Source organism: Microchirus variegatus, assembly GCF_963457635.1.
Source record: "Microchirus variegatus genome assembly, chromosome: 11".
NCBI lineage: Eukaryota > Metazoa > Chordata > Actinopteri > Pleuronectiformes > Soleidae > Microchirus > Microchirus variegatus.
In genome coordinates this window covers 28,551,996-28,568,252 of record NC_139812.1, presented here as the reverse complement: position 1 = coordinate 28,568,252, position 16,257 = coordinate 28,551,996, and the positions used below count along the sequence as shown (strand labels likewise).

Genomic DNA, 16,257 nt, shown 5'->3' with positions numbered 1-16,257 from the left:
GACTAATGTCAGATTTATTGTGTTGTGTGTTTTGTTTCTTTTGTACCTGTTGAACTTGACGGCGAGGCCGAGGTCAGCGATGCAGCACGCTCCGTTCTTCTTGATCAGGATGTTCTTGCTCTTCAGGTCTCGGTGAGCGATGGCCGGCTTCCCCTGCGTGCCGTAGATCTCCGTGTGCAGGTGACAGAGGCCACAGGCGGTGGAGTACGCCAGCCGCAGCAGCGTCTGCGTGTCCAGCGTGGTCAGCTTCAGGAAGTCGTACAGCGAGCCGTTCTCGTGGTGGTCGGTGATGAGGAAGAGCTGCGTGAAGGCGCCTGTGCCTTTAATGTCGGCCGCGATGAAGCCTGAGGAGGAGGAGGAGGAGGAGGGGGGATGATTGACAGGTCACATGACAGATAATTTACTTTGTCTTGTTACAGCAGAGGGCGCTGTTCAGTGACCGACAATCAAACCAGAAGCTCATGACTGTTTTCTTTATCTTTATCTGAGCTGAAGTGACTGAGATCCAGTGTTTTCAGGACTTGGACAAGTTTAGTCTTTGTTAGTTACAGCTTAGTCTATAAAAAACTGTGGACATAAAACATATTAGCCAACAGGGGGCGACTCCACCGGCTGCAAATAAACTCTGCTTGAATAAAAGTCTAAAAAAACAAAACAGACTTCTTAGTTTTAACAAATTTACGACTCAAAATGGCCGACTTCAGACTGCGACACGTGAGGTTGAACTCGCTGTCGCTAACAGCTAAGCTAACGCGAGTCAGCAGATTTGTGTAGGACAGACTGGTTTAGCTCTAAACCACAACGATGAGTGAATATGTGTACGACTCTTTAGCCTGTCGTCATGGCGACTCTTTAGCCTGTCGTCATGGCGACTCTTTAGCATGTCGTCATGGCGACTCTTTAGCACGTCGTCATGGCGACTCTTTAGCACGTCGTCATGGCGACTCTTTAGCGCGTCGTCATAGTGAATATCGCGTCGTCATGTCTTCATATCGACTCTTTAGCGCGTCGTCATGTCATCATAGCGACTCTCATAGTGACTCGCCGTCATAGTGACTCTTTAGCACGTCGTCATAGCGACTCTTTAGCGTGGCATCATGGCGACTCTTTAGCACGTCATCATAGTGACTCTTTAGCGCGTCGTTATAGTGACTCCTTAGCGCGTCATCATGTCATAGCGACTCTTTAGCGTGTCGTCATTGTGACTCTTTGGCGTGTCATCATGGCGACTCTTTAGCACGTCATCATAGTGACTCTTAAGCGCATCGTCATGTCATCATAGCGACTCTTTAGCGTGTCGTCATAGCGACTCTTTAGCGCGTCGTCATGTCATCACAGCGACTCTTTAGCGTGTCGTCATAGCGACTCTTTAGCGCGTCGTCATGTCATCATAGCGACTCTTTAGCGTGTCGTCATAGCGACTCTTTAGCGTGTCATCATAGCGACTCTTTAGCGCGTCGTCATGTCATCATAACGACTCTTTAGCATTTCGTCATAGTGACTCTTTAGCATGTCGTCATGGGGACTCTTTAGCGTGTCGTTACAGCGGCTTGTTAGCGCGTCATCATATCAACTCTTTAGCGTGTCATCGTAGCTACTCTTTAGCATGTCATCGTAGCGACTCTTTAGCATGTCATCGTAGCGACTCTTTAGCTTGTCATCGTAGCGACTCTTTAGCTTGTCGGCACGTCGACTCTTTAGCGCATCGTCACGGCGACTCTTTAGCGCGTTGTCACAGCGACTCTTTAGCACGTCGTCATGGCAACTATAGCGCGTCAGCATAGCGACTCTTTAGCGTGTCGTCACGGCGACTCTTCGGCCAAACACTCCCCTCTGAGTTTAGAGCAGATTAAAAATGGATGGAGGGGTTTATTGATCGGCCCTGCAGTCCTGCAGACTTCAGGCTCCGGGTGGCGCCGTCTCTCCCTGACACTCACAGGTCAGAGCTGAGGTTTGTGATTTAAAGTTTACCGAGGATGTTCTCGTGTCTCATGAGGACGGTCTGGTAGATCTCCGTCTCTCTGAACCAGCTGGCCTCCTCTCTGGTGAAGAAGACTTTGACGGCCACCTTCTCTCCTCTCCAGCGGCCCAGCCACACCTCGCCGTAGCGACCTTTTCCGATCTGACGAACCATCTGGATCTGCTTGGCGATGGTTCTCTGCACCTGAGCGGGTCGGGAGACGGGTCGTCGTTTACACGGTTTATTTCAATCATTATTCTCCTCATGTGAGGGACGCCACAATGCAGTGCTGTGTTCCTACCAGCAGGGGGAGCCCAGAGCCGCTGCCCGAGCTCTGTGATTGGTGGATCAGGTCTTTGAGAGACTCTTCATTATGGATGAAGACTTCCTGTTCCTGGTCTTTGTGATAACGTTGACGCTCAGTCTGCCACTTATACCTGACACACACACACACACACACACACACACACACACAGACAGACACACATACAAACACACACAAATTAAAACATTTTCACTTCTAAATCCTCTCTTTTTTTAAACAGCATTAATGTAAGGGTGTTGTTGTTGTAAAGTTGTTGTAAAGGTGCTGATGTAAAGACGTTGTTGTAAAGATGTTGTTGTTGTAAAGATGTTGTCGTTGTAAAGCTGTTGTTGTGTCACCTGTAGTAACAGACGACAGTGACACAGATGAGTGTGCAGCAGCAGACCGTCATGGAGATGAGGAACGCCAGCCAGTGAGGACTTCCCTCTGAAAACGTCCAGCAGAGACACAAACACAGCGTTAACGCGCGTCCACCTCCTTCATTTAAACAACAACAACAACAACCTGAATCACTGATCGCTGTGTTTTACCGGAGGGAGCCTGCGGGGGCAGCGTGGGCTGCAGGTCTCTGTTACAGAAGTCGGTGCTGCAGCACTCGATCGTCCTCCTGGTCTGAGCCTTGGGCGAATCCTGTCAAATACAAACAATAAATAAATACAGGCTAAACGATTCAGTTGTGACGGTGATGGCCTCCCCGTCACAAACGTTCACACTGATCCGTGTATAAACACGCGTTCATACGCTACCTTGCACTGGAAGTGCGAGCCTTCGTACTTCATGCAGCCCGAGGTGAGGATGGCCTCGCCGTGCTCGTCCTCCTCGATGATGGCGAAACACTGACCGTTGGTTCTGACGAGACAAACACAACAAAGACTTTTTATATCCAGCCTTCGTCTCCTCTACAGCGTCTCTACAGCGTCTCTACAGCGTCTCTACAGCGTCAGCGTCTCTACAGCGTCTCTACATCGTCTCCACAGCGTCAGCGTCTCCACAGCGTCTCTACAGGGTCTCCACAGCGTCAGCGTCTGCAAAGCGTCTCTACAGGGTCTCTACAGCGTCTCTACAGTGTCTCCACAGGGTCTCTACAGGGTCTCCACAGCGTCAGCGTCTCTACAGCGTCTCCACAGCGTCAGCATCTCTACAGCGTCTCCACAGCGTCTCTACAGGGTCTCCACAGCGTCAGCGTCTCCAAAGCGTCTCTACAGGGTCTCTACAGCGTCTCTACAGTGTCTCCACAGCGTCTCTACAGCGTCTCCACAGGGTCTACAGCGTCAACGTCTCTACAGGGTCTCTACAGCGTCTCTAAAGCGTCTATACAGCGTCTCTACAGCGCCTCTAAAGCGCCTCTAAAGCGTCTCTACAGCATCTCTACAGCGTCTCTACAGCGTCAGCGTCTCCACTCACTGGCAGGTGTTGTTGATGGCGTCCTCAGGACAGTGTCCAGAGCAGTAGCAGCTGAGGAATCTCGCGGCGTCCTCTGGAGCGATGGTGGAGTCGTCCCCGGGTCGTCCTCGAGCCTCAGGATTGACCCCTGTCCCCTGGAGGACGTGGTCTGGGTTCTGACCTGCAGCTGGACACACACACACACACACACGTTTAGATTTATGTGACATCAGGTTTTAGTCGTTCAAACGCTGAGGTCATGTGACCGAGAGCAGGTTTATCGCAGAGGTGAAACATTCCTCCTCTATCAGTGTGTGTGTGTGTGTGTGTGTGTGTGTTCTTGTACTTGTGGCATACCGAGGACCAGTGAGGGTTTTTAACCAACAAAGTGAGGTCATTTTTACGAAGTGAGGACATTTTGGCCGGTCCTCACTTTGTTTTCATTGTAATCACTTCCTTAGGTTGTAAACATGTCGAGTTCCTCAAGTTGGTACAAAAACCCGTTTTCCAGCCCTGGTGTTTCACACACGTTTTGCTCTGGGGCTCCACCTGCAGACATTTTATGGTACTGCACCCAGTAGTTCTTTATAGTGTCATTCACAAAGTAGATATTTGTGATTGTGTTGATTTATAAAGTGGAAATGCTGGTCCTCACTATACAGCAAGTACAAGAATGTGTGTGTGTGTGTGTCCATATAAGGACGACAGGCTATTTTTAAATGTCCAGGCAGCAACAACTGTGACTGAGCCTCCTTCTCTTTTCCCACAAGTTACAACAATAACAACTCTAATATTTCACACCATTATAATTATATATATATATAAATATATATATATATAAATGGATTAAGGGATTAAAGTCGTGGATTAAACCTCAGATTAATTGTGTGTTAGTCACATATTTGGAAAAAGTCAAACAGAAATTAAATACGACTGAGAATCAGAGAATCATCGGCAAAGAGACGAACAATCACAGTAAAAAAGGCTGAAAATGAGTGTAAACCATGCTTTCCTTTGGACCTACAGGGGGCAGCAGAGCTCACAGAACTGAGGTATCACATCAGGGCCATAACATGAGGGATTACATCAGAGTATTTGTCTACAAATAAGCAGACAAAGTACTGCTCACGTGTACTAATATTTGGAAAAAGTCATAATCCACAAATTCATGAAAATCAATATAGGGTAAAAGTTTTAATTTGTGGTAATTTATTAAAGCAGAGGTCTGAAATCTCTGAAAATCAATATTAATGATTATTAATTAATTTAAAAAATGCTGCATCATAATTACATTTATATTGTGAACTATTCATTTTTCCATGTCAAAACAAACACTTTTATTTTGAAATGATGTGAATTATCATCATAAACATTATTATTTCGACGTATTTTTCTCAAAAGGTTGGACTTTTATTCATTAAAGAAAATAAGAAATGCATGTTATTTTTTTTAGTTGTGATAAAATCTAATAAACTGCATAAATATCCAGTGAAAACCAGTTTAATGAACGTAGTGATGGATTAATAATCTCTTCATATACGACAGTTAATCCTGACGTGAGGTTTTCACATCGTCTCCATTTTATTTTAGAGGGTGAGAAAAAAGGGAGGAGAAAATATTTCATTTATCTTTTTATGAGACGAAGATAAAGAGTTGAGACGTTTTTCTAATCCACGTCTAATCCTGCAGCTCTGATAATCCCTCTCTTATCAGACTCTTTATCTCGACGACTCCTTTAATCCCTGGTTTCTCCCTCTTCACTTCTACTGTAACTCCTTCAGCTCAGAGTGAAAACACTCCTGTCTGGACTTGACTCACACACACACACACACTTTGTACTTTGGAGCTACCTGGTCACCATGGCAACAGTCAGTCTGTCTATGCCCCGCCTCCTCCTCTGATTCTCAGCAGAACGACTGTGAACTGTGTCCATCATTTTATATCCATATAAAAACCACTCACTCTCCCACACCAAAGCCCATAGAGTAAATCAGTGATTTTACAGCACACAGGAGTTCACAGGAGTGAATTCGGCTTCTGAACATGTTCATTTATATTTATTTCAGTGACACAAAGTGACCACACGAGGCAGCAGAGGACCAGCAGCGACTGTGTCTCTGTGATGCTAAAATCCCTGATTTTCTCTATGAGGTTTGGTTTTGGTTATTTTGAGTGAATAAAAACAGATTTTAGCCAAATAACAAAAGACTTGCTTCATAAAATCCTCGTCAGTTTAAGTCTACGACATCTTAAGAACATGTTCACGTCTTTATTTCACTGTTAGACAGACTTTTCCTTGTGTAAACTAAAGTTTATAAACCACTCACTCTCCCACACCAAAGTCCATAGCGTAAATCAGTGATTTTAACATCACAGAGACACAGGAGTTCACAGGAGTTGTTGATCCACTTCTGCCTCCATCACTAACTTCAAACGTCTTATTTTGTCAATTCGGCTTTTGAAAAACTTCCCTCAGATTAACCTCAGTGACACAAAGTGACCACACGAGGCAGCAGTAGACCAGCAGCTCCTGTGTCCCTGTGAGCTAAAATCACTGATTTTCTCTAGGGGCTTTGGTGTGGGAGAGTGAGTGGTTTACAAACTTCAGATTTTCCCAAACAAACACAAACACATAAACTATCCATTTGGACAACAATGATGTTTCAATCCAAATAATCTTAATCCGACTCATAAATGATGTAAAAACTCATTTTAAACATCCAGTCTGAGGTTTTCAGTGGTGAAGCAGCTGCGATGACATCATCGCTGTCTGAGAAACCTCACAGAGACTTTCCCGTGGCCCCGCCCACCCCCTCCGCTCAGGGCAACTGTGATTGGCTGTGGCTCTGTGACTGACAGGAGGAGGAGGAGGAGGAGGAGGAGGAGGAGGAGGAGGAGGAGGAGGAGTGGTAATGGCTGCTGTCTCTGTGTGTTCCATCCACATGTGGCCTTAATTGTGCCAGCAGTCAGAGTGGAGACTGAGGTCTGGCAGAGAGCATGCTGGGTAATCAGACGCTCTTAAAGTGACAGGACGCCGCTTTCTCTGCTGCATGAACGACGCGCTGCGACTGATGTTCGTCCAGAGCCGGCGTCAGAACGTCTCGTCTGAACGTGGCACCGGGACCAGGACCAGGACCAGGACCAGGACCAGGACCAGGACCAGGACCAGGACCAGGGACCTGGACCGGAGTGGACGGTCTCTGTGGTCAGGAGACGAAGCGTGGCTCGGCACGAGCGTTTACGACGGCCGGCTGAGTCGACCATGACTCATCGTCTGCGAACACGCTGACTAATCAAGACGATGAAAAAAACCAAACTCAGGACTCACTGCTACAGCACGCAGGCCCACACACGCCCACTGGGGGGCGCCAGTGACCCACAGGGGAGGTTTTTAAGCAATTTTGATGTAGAACAGAGTAAAAAAGGGTTATTTGACATAAATGTCCAACAGACCACAGTGAGCAGTGAATTAACGTGTAATGTTTTCATGATTTTTTTAATTTATTTTCTTTTACAATTTGTTCTATTTTTCCCAGATTAATGTGAATTTTTTCACGATTTTTTTCCCTGGCTGTGCATTTCTAAATTAATTAAACACTTTAACTTTAAATGTATTTAATGAAGCAATTGTTTTCAACATTCTACGTTATTCAAAGATAAAATCTGTCCAACGGTTTGATTGACAGACGTCAAACGATGTCATGTGACTTACAGACGGCAGCAGTGTGAGCGGCGACCACTTTGACCACATCTGGTTTGGAAATGCAAGAAATGTCGCTTTAAAAAAGTAGTTTTTCTCACGTGAAGAACATTAGTTTTGTGTCAGTGAAGTCGAGTCTTAACGTCACGAGAAGTTTATTTAAATGATATGTGTCGTGGAGAAGCAGCAGCAGCAGTTTTAGCAGAAACAGCAGCAGCAGTTTTAGCAGAAACAGCAGCAGTTTTAGCAGAAACAGCAGCAGTTTTAGCAGAAACAGCAGCAGTTTTAGCAGAAACAGCAGCAGTTTCAGCAGCAGCAGTTTGAGCAGCAGCAGAGTGAACGTTCATTTTGTTTCATTCCTCTGCTGCGTGAGAGGAATGTGGTCGAGCTGCTGCTAAAAGTGGACCGGAGGGGAGGGGAGCGCTCGTTTTACCACCCACCATGTCCCTGCAGCTAAGGTGAAAGTACAGAAGTGTGTGTGTGTGTGTGTGTGTGTGTGTGTGTGTGTGTGTGTGTGTCGGAAAGTCAACATTTTCCTCTGAGCCGCCTCGAGGTGTTAAGCCCCACCCGTCTGGAGCAGCACGCACGCTTAAACAAACACACGCTGTGTAAACACAGAGTGAAGTGACTTTAACTTCACTAACAGGTTTCACTCCGTCATCACACACAGACAGACAGACAGACAGACAGACAGACAGACAGACAGACAGACAGACAGACAGACAGACACACACACACACACACAATCAGCTGATTAATTAAAATCATTTGTCACGGTGATAATAATTAAATAATGTCAAACATGGACAGATTTTATCTCTCTTTAAAATAAACTTTACTAATTAAAAAACATGCTTTTATAACATTACAATGTCTTTTTTCTCTATTATTAGAAAAACAAGTTCAGGATTTTTCCGCGGTGTTTTAGAGACAAACACTGAAAACTGGATTAAAAACAATAGATTTTAGTGACGTCAGCAAATGTTTTTAAGGGCAAATAAATGCGACATTTATAAAGAAATGTAAAATATCAGCGAGTTAATCAGTTTCCTCTGAGACGTTTACGTCGTAGAAAGTAAATATTAAATACATGAAAAATAATAATATATAAAAGTTTAGTGTGTTTTAAGAACAAATATGAGTCATATAGTCAAATAACGATTAAAAACAGCCAAATATCAGGTTTTTTGGAAGAGCAGCACAGTGTGTGTGTGTGTGTGTGTGTGTGTGTGTGTGTGTGTGTGTGTGTGTGTGTGTGTGTACTGGTCCTCAGGGACTGACCCACATTTCCGCAGAACAATGGCTGTTTGGAGCGTTTAGCGCCCGCCGACCGCTCATACACTGTCATACAGGAAGTGGTTCATGTGCAGACAGGAAGTGAGAGCGGCAACAATCACTTCAACAGTTTCCTGCCGCGGAGAAAGAGTGAAAGAGAAGCTGAGGGTGGAGGAGATTAGGATTATTATTATTATTATTACATGGTTTTTATCACCAAATCTCATCTCTTTCAAAAAAGAACATTTGAAGATTTTCAGTGGAAAAGTTTTTGTCTATTTAATCCGTTATATTTATAAATATTATATTATATACCATATGTATTTTTTTTTTTTAAATGTATAAAACAGACTGTAAGTAGATTTTCATAATCAATCAAAAGTATGTATTGTATTTTTTATATTTATAAATATTCCGGTTACATCTTTATTGCTTATTCAAGTTTCAAGGGTAATTTAATCTAATCTGCAGATTATTTTCTTGATCATCTGTGTTTTTAAATTTCAAACACGATGTTTGGAGACGTGACGTAAAAGATAAAAAAAGTGTTTAAGTTGTTTTCTGTGAGAATAAAAAGACAAAACTTAGTTATGAAGTTACAGAAGTCGCTGTGGTGACACACACACACACACACACACGGGCACACACACGCACACACACACACACACGCACACACACGTTTGTTTTGCCTCCAGTTAAAGGTTCATTTCCACAATCTCTCCATTATCAGCTAATTAATCAGACAAAAGGCTGCAGATACAGATCTGTGTGTGTGTGTGTGTGTGTGTGTGTGTGTGTGTATGTGTGTGTATGTGTGTGTGTGTGTGTGTGTGTGTGTGTGTGTGTGTGTGTGTGTGTGTGATGAGTCAATGATTAACTCTGCAGCCAAAACCAAAGGACAAAAACTGCTGAGTCATGCAGGAGGATCTGAACTGTCAGACTGGATGTAATTCATTTTTATGCTTTTATTTTCTCATGTCTTTATCTGTGAGCTGCTGGACGACACAGTTTCCCACTCAGGGATTAATGAAGTCTGACTTATATTATTCTGAAGATAAGATAAGATTCAGGGTTCAGGTTTGCACCTGAATCAAAATTCTGTCGGCGCGATTCAAGTGGTTTATGTTTCACATGCAGCGTTTACTTTAAAGCGGAACTAGACCGGAAGTTCCTATTATCGCTGTTTTTTTTGGTGTGTATCTGCGTCATTACCTTGTTTATGAAGCCCTGACGGTTCGAAACAAACAGTTCAGTCACTGCTGAGAAAGTTGTGTTTTATTGTAATCTCGGGGCTCAATGAGATCACTGAAAATCCCGTAAACGTTACGTAAGCAGCGGTTCTCCTGAACAACCGATCGTCCTGCTCCAGGCGGTAGTCCGGGCACATCCGGTTGCGTACATTGAACCGCAGAAGAAGAATAACGTCCGTTGTGGAGGTGTTTCACGAGCAACAGTGTCTTCTGACTCTGGGTCTGACTCCGGTTTAAAGTCATAAAGGGACTGCGGCGGGGAGTCGTGAAGAAGCTATTTTTAAACACTGTTAAAACAATGTTTTGATAATGAGGAGCAGTGCATCCGCCGCTCCAGAGGGGGGAGCTGCGCTTCTGAGAGCTGACGTGATAGATTACGTCACTTCCAGATACCTGGCCAATCACAACACAGGTGGGAAGGCTCTACCCTGGCTGGCCAATCACAACACACTCTGTTTTCTCGGGCGAGATTTATGGCTAAAAATAGCGCGACTGACAAGCGCTTCGAAAAGGACAGATTTCAATCGGCTCGTTTACATCAACTAGGAGGATTTTGACCATAAAAACAACTTAATATATGTAAGTAGACCTCCATAACTCACATATATGTGCAACAGGACCACTCTATGTGACCTTTAATTTAACTCATTTAGAGGAGGACAAGAAGGAAGAAGAAGACAGGAGAAGAAGGAAGAAGAAGGATAAAATATATTGTTGGACATGATAAAGTCGTCCTCAGTGACACACACAGACACACACAGACACACACAGACACACACAGATACACACACACACACACACACACACACACACACACAAATGTCCTACCATCAGTTCTGAAGCTCAGCAGCAGAGTGGTGAACATGATCACGACCAAACACAATGAGAGACCTGCCATCCTGCAGCAGGAGACTGGACTGAGACCGGATCTGGATCTGGATCTGGAGTCAAGGACGTGAAGAGTGATCAGGAGGCTTCACAGAGGATCTGGACTGAGAGAAGATGTCCTGAGTCTGTGGTCCACAGCAGGAGCTGAGGAGGAGGTGAGGAGGTGCAGGAGGAGGTTGTGGACGGTGATATCACAATATCTGGTCCTGGTTCTGGTTCTGGTTCTGGTCCTCCTCTGTCTCACTGGCTCTCTGGGTCCAAAACCCTGAAAGAAAAAAAGACAAAAATAGATTCAGACTAAGTTAGGATGAGAAAAACGATTTACACCTGTGAAGAAACCAGTTTCCCATAATTCTCTCTGTGAATATTCAGAATAGAATAAACAAATATACATATACAATTATATGTATATATACATATAATTGTATATGTATATATACATATACAATTATATGTATATATACATATAATTGTATATGTATATATACATATACAATTATATGTATATATACATATCATTTTATTAAACCAATGACTGCGTTGATAAAAACTAACATTTCAAGGGGGAAAAAAAGGGAATAAATGGGGAGAAGAATAACGACCTCATGTGTAGTACATCTACGACCACAAGGTGGCAGCAGCGAGTATTGAAATGAACGAGGTTTCTTGAATGCATCTCGTGACTTTCACCAGCTTTAGAACAGAGGGTTCTAACGTGGACGAACGTCAAAGATCAAAGTTTGTTTTTATGAAGTAAACTAAAAAGTTTTATAAAATAAAGTGACAAATATGTTAAAAAAAATTTTTATAATAATGTGATAAAAAGGGTTATTTCCACACTAATTTACCAAGAGACTGTGCTCATAGATCATAAGCTGCCAATCACAAATGATCAATCAGTGTAGGACATACATGCTGGATTACACACACACACACACACACACACACACACACACACACACACACACACACACACACACACACACACACACACACACACACACACACACACACACACACACACACACACACACACACACACACACACACACACACACACACACACACACACACACACACACACACACACACACACACACACAGTGTCGTTCACAATCCTCACCTTCACTTCTCTGCCACAACAAAACTTAATAAACTGTGTTTATTTTTTCTGGCTCTTTGCTCCGTTTAGACGCCGATGATGACAACAACAACAACAACAACAGGAGAGATAACACACACACACACACACACACACTCAAAACACATTCAGAGGGAGGGAGGGCAAGACGAGGCAGGCTGAGGAAGAGCCGTCTGTTGTTAGACAGGAAGCACACACACCCCCACACACACTTCAAATCTCACAGAGAAAAAAAATAAAACAACAAAAGAATCATTATTTTTAAATAATAAAAAGAGTCAGATTGAGTTGAAGGTGTCAGGTAACTTCACTTCCTCCTCCTCCTCCTCCTCCTCCTCCTCCTCCTCCTCCTCCCCCTCCTCCCCCTCCTCCTCCTCCTCCTCCTCCTCCTCCTCCCCCTCCTCACAGGAGTCATGTTCAGACTGGTCTGACTCTGAGTTTCTGCTCCTCAGCCAAACAACAAACTCCTTCTTCTTCTTCTTGTGTCTGCAGACGTAACAGAGACTGAGTTTAACCCAGATTCAAAGTCTACTTTCACCTCCTTCACAAAGAGCCTGGACCATGAGTGTGTGATGTCTGCATCTTACTGGGAGAAACAGCGCCACCTACGGAGGCAGAGTCCCACGTAAACATCCTCACATCAGACTCCGTCTCTGACTCTGAGTATTAAAAAGCCTCAGCGCTGCTCTCAAAAACAGCAGGAACTTTCTTCCTTAGCTTATTCCTAGCACCAAAGAGGCTACATTTAAAGTTGGGAGGGCGTGAGACGACTGTGGGACTCGAACCCTTGTCCTCTCTGGTGTCCACCGTCCCTCGTCTCGTCCTCAGCTAACGGCGGTTAGCGTAGCGTGGCTGCCGCCGCCGGACGTGACGGGAATGAAAGGAGGTTTTTGTTCACCTGTACAGAATAAACGGTCCTTATCGAGAACCGCTGAGCCGTAGCGGGACAGTCTCCGCCTCCTCTCCTGCCCCAAGGAGGGGAAGGAATTTGAGGTCACACCTCCCAGGGGATTCTGGGAAAATTGTTGGGATTGAAACCAAAGCAGTGGTGGATTCAGAGAAAAGGACTGACACCATCAATTGATCATCATCATCCTCATCATCACAGAGCTGTTTGTTTTTGTGAGGATCAAATCAGCTGACCTTGGGGCGAGAGGCGGGGTCAGATGAGAGGCGGGGTCAGATGAGAGGCGGGGTCAGACGAGAGGCGGGGTCAGATGAGAGGCGGGGTCAGATGAGAGGCGGGGTCAAACCCTGGACAGATCACCAGTCCATAGTTTTTTAATTTTCCAGATACCACAAACGGTGGAGTGACGTCGTCACAGTAACAGAAGGTTTAAGTTACTGGTTTAACAAAGATATTCTTTAACTATTATTAACTGTGAGTTACCAGAACTAAATAAACTAACTTAATTAGATAGATTAACAATAACAACAACATAATCAACCACATCAAGTTGGCTTGAAAGGTTAATTTGTTTGGCTGGTCAGTTAGTTTGTTTTGAAAAGAAGTTGGTGGTTAGTTAGTTGGTTTTAAGGTTTGGTTTGTTGGTTGATCTGGCTGGTTGGTTTGGTTAGTAGGATTGGTTGGTTAGTAAGTCTGGTTGGTTGGTTAGTAGGATTGGTTGGTTGGTAAGTAGGTTGGTTGGTTTGTTAGTAGGTTAGGTTGGAAGTGATTTGGTTTTGCTGAAGTATTCAAGTATTAAAGGTGCAGTGTGAACATCAGTGCATCAGTCTCAGCTGTGCTCGACTGCTCGTGTCTGATGCACAGCTGTGCGTAGAATTTAAAGTAATTGCGCGAGTAAAACACACAGTGCTAATATTGAGTCTTTTTTTAAGTTTCATCAAATTCACATGCTCAAAGATAACGATCTTTAATTCTTGTCACTAATCTGACTCTAATAAAGTGATGATATTACAGTCAATGTTGTGCGGTTGAGAAGGTGCAGCTTTTAACGATCCATCCCAAATACTCCTCCTCCTCCTCCTCCTCCTCCTCCTCCTCCTCCTCCTCCTCCTCCTCCTCCTCCTCCTCCTCATCCTCTCTGGACAGACTGACTGACTGCAGCATCACGGCTCAAACATCAATAATGGAGTCTTAATGCGTCTCCTCTTCCTGCTGCAGATGAAATAACCCTCACAGACCCTGAGCTCCACACACACATGCAGAAACGAGGGAGAGAGACTGAGATCAGTGATGGTGGAGAATATTAATGTGTGAGCGGAGACGAGGACGAGTCGGTGTCCAGCAACTAGCTCAACTAGCTCAACGACCACGTCAACGTTTTACTCCCCAACAACAGTCAGAACGAGATGGATGAGTTTTTCGCTCCAGAAAATGTCCATCAGTGTTTTCCAAAACTTGTCCACAAACCACAATTATTCAGATTTAACTATTTATTTCTTACTCAGAGCAAAGAAAACGGATCATTTAAGAAGCTAAAAAACAGAATTTAACGAGCGATAAACTGTCGCGTCTTTACTCCAGATATTCTTTCCATATAACGTTTCCGTGACGGCTAACCGGGAAAAGACGTGCGTGTCGCAATGTTTACGTGCCGCGACACCGGAGTCCAGGCACCGTTTACCAGCTAGCTCCGTTAGCAGCATTAGCTCCTTTTAGCACCGTTAGCGCGCCTACAGTGGAACTGGAGCGGTCTGTTTATTATTAAGGAAAAGAGCAGCGCTAACAAATAACCAGCGTACCCGTGTACAGCGTATGTGTGCCTCTGTTTTTAAAGGTTAGCGTTACTTTACAGAAACGCGTCGTGCGTTAAAGCCGACTCCGTTAAACGCCATTGACGCGTTAACGTTTGACAGCACTAGTTTTTAGCTAATTCTTTTTGTTTTATAGATCTTTTATTTATTATTGTGTACAGCACTCTGGTTGTTTTTAAAGAGCTTTACACATAAAGTTGGACTGAATTGTATACGTCTGTATTCATGGACTGAGCTGACGTCGCTCCGAGTTCCGACTTAAATGAAACGCAGCGTGACTTTCTCTCCCTCGTCTTTCTTCCCATCTCTTGGCCCCGCCCCCGTGTCCCTCCAGGGGGCGTCCTCTCAGGCAGCATGAGCAGCATGAGCAGCATTAGCAGCAGCAGCAGCCTCTCAGGGAGACTCCGGGCCAGACTTCCTGGCTCCACTGCCATTGTTTGCTGGACTCTGCTCCTCGTCCCCAGTGACGGATTAGCATAAGAAAAAAAAAAAAACCTCTCCCTCCCTCCATCATCTACCTGGTTTAACTCCATCTTCATCTTAATCTCTTCTTCATCAGTTAACTAAAACAGTTGTTCGTGACAGACCTGGATGCTGATTGGCTCCTGAGTTTGATTGACTGAGGAGAACGAGCCGTGATTGACGGCGCTCAAACAGACGAGGCGTCTGCTCGCAGCGTCGTAAAAGAAAAAAAAGTATCGTAAAAGCAGCGCGACACAGTTTCAGAGCCCTGAGGTGTTTTTAAATCACTCCCATCGCCATGGTAACGGCTCCATACATCACCCGCACACACAGCGTCGCCTTTGTCTCGAGGCGGAGTCGTAAAAAAAAGCAAATACACTCAAGACCATAAAACAAAAACAGCATTATGATCATAAATCACAGGACGACTCCCTCTGAAGACCAGGTACAGGATACTAAGTAACCCTGACGCATAGATATATACATATATGTGTGTGTATATATACTGTATATATGTGTTATTATTTTGTTGTTGTAAGGTGCCTCCAAATAAAATGCATTATTATTATTATACACATACACGTATATACATATAAACATATATGTTTATATGTATATATACATATGTTTATATGTATATATACATATATATATACACACATATATATGTATGTATATACACATACATATGTATATATACGTATACACATATACGTATATATATACACATGTATATGTATACACACATATATACACATGTATATACACATATATACACACACACATGTATATACACATATATATATACACACATATATATACACACACATATATATATACACACACATGTATATACACATATATACACACACATGTATATACATATATACAGTATATATATATACACACACATATACATACATACATATAATCAATGTTTCTGTAAGTCTGGGTGACATTTACACTATAAATATACTGTAAAATACACTGTAAATAGTAAACTTAGTAAAATATAATCTACTGTTTATAATCTGTATTACCATGCTTTATTTGCACTGGTTCATAATACGGTTTATAATAAACAGAGTTTAGAGCTGATGATGATGATGATGATGATGATGATGATGATGATGATGCGTTCACTGACCTGCTGTA

General features: G+C 43.7%; 1 protein-coding gene across 2 annotated transcripts in view; it reads right to left on the bottom strand.

The window, feature by feature from the left end:
• bmpr1aa (bone morphogenetic protein receptor, type IAa) overlaps nt 1–16,257 on the bottom strand; it is a 33,993-nt gene that overhangs the window by 5,255 nt on the left and 12,481 nt on the right. For both annotated transcript variants that reach the window (XM_083897312.1, XM_083897313.1), the window contains 8 exons: nt 10,722–11,046; nt 3,690–3,855; nt 3,032–3,134; nt 2,816–2,915; nt 2,624–2,711; nt 2,262–2,397; nt 1,972–2,164; nt 47–344 (listed from right to left, as the gene is read on the bottom strand). In XM_083897312.1, coding sequence (XP_083753438.1) covers nt 47–344; nt 1,972–2,164; nt 2,262–2,397; nt 2,624–2,711; nt 2,816–2,915; nt 3,032–3,134; nt 3,690–3,855; nt 10,722–10,791 — 1,154 coding nt within the window. In that variant the 5' untranslated portion in view covers nt 10,792–11,046. The remainder of the gene's footprint in view (nt 1–46; nt 345–1,971; nt 2,165–2,261; nt 2,398–2,623; nt 2,712–2,815; nt 2,916–3,031; nt 3,135–3,689; nt 3,856–10,721; nt 11,047–16,257) is intronic.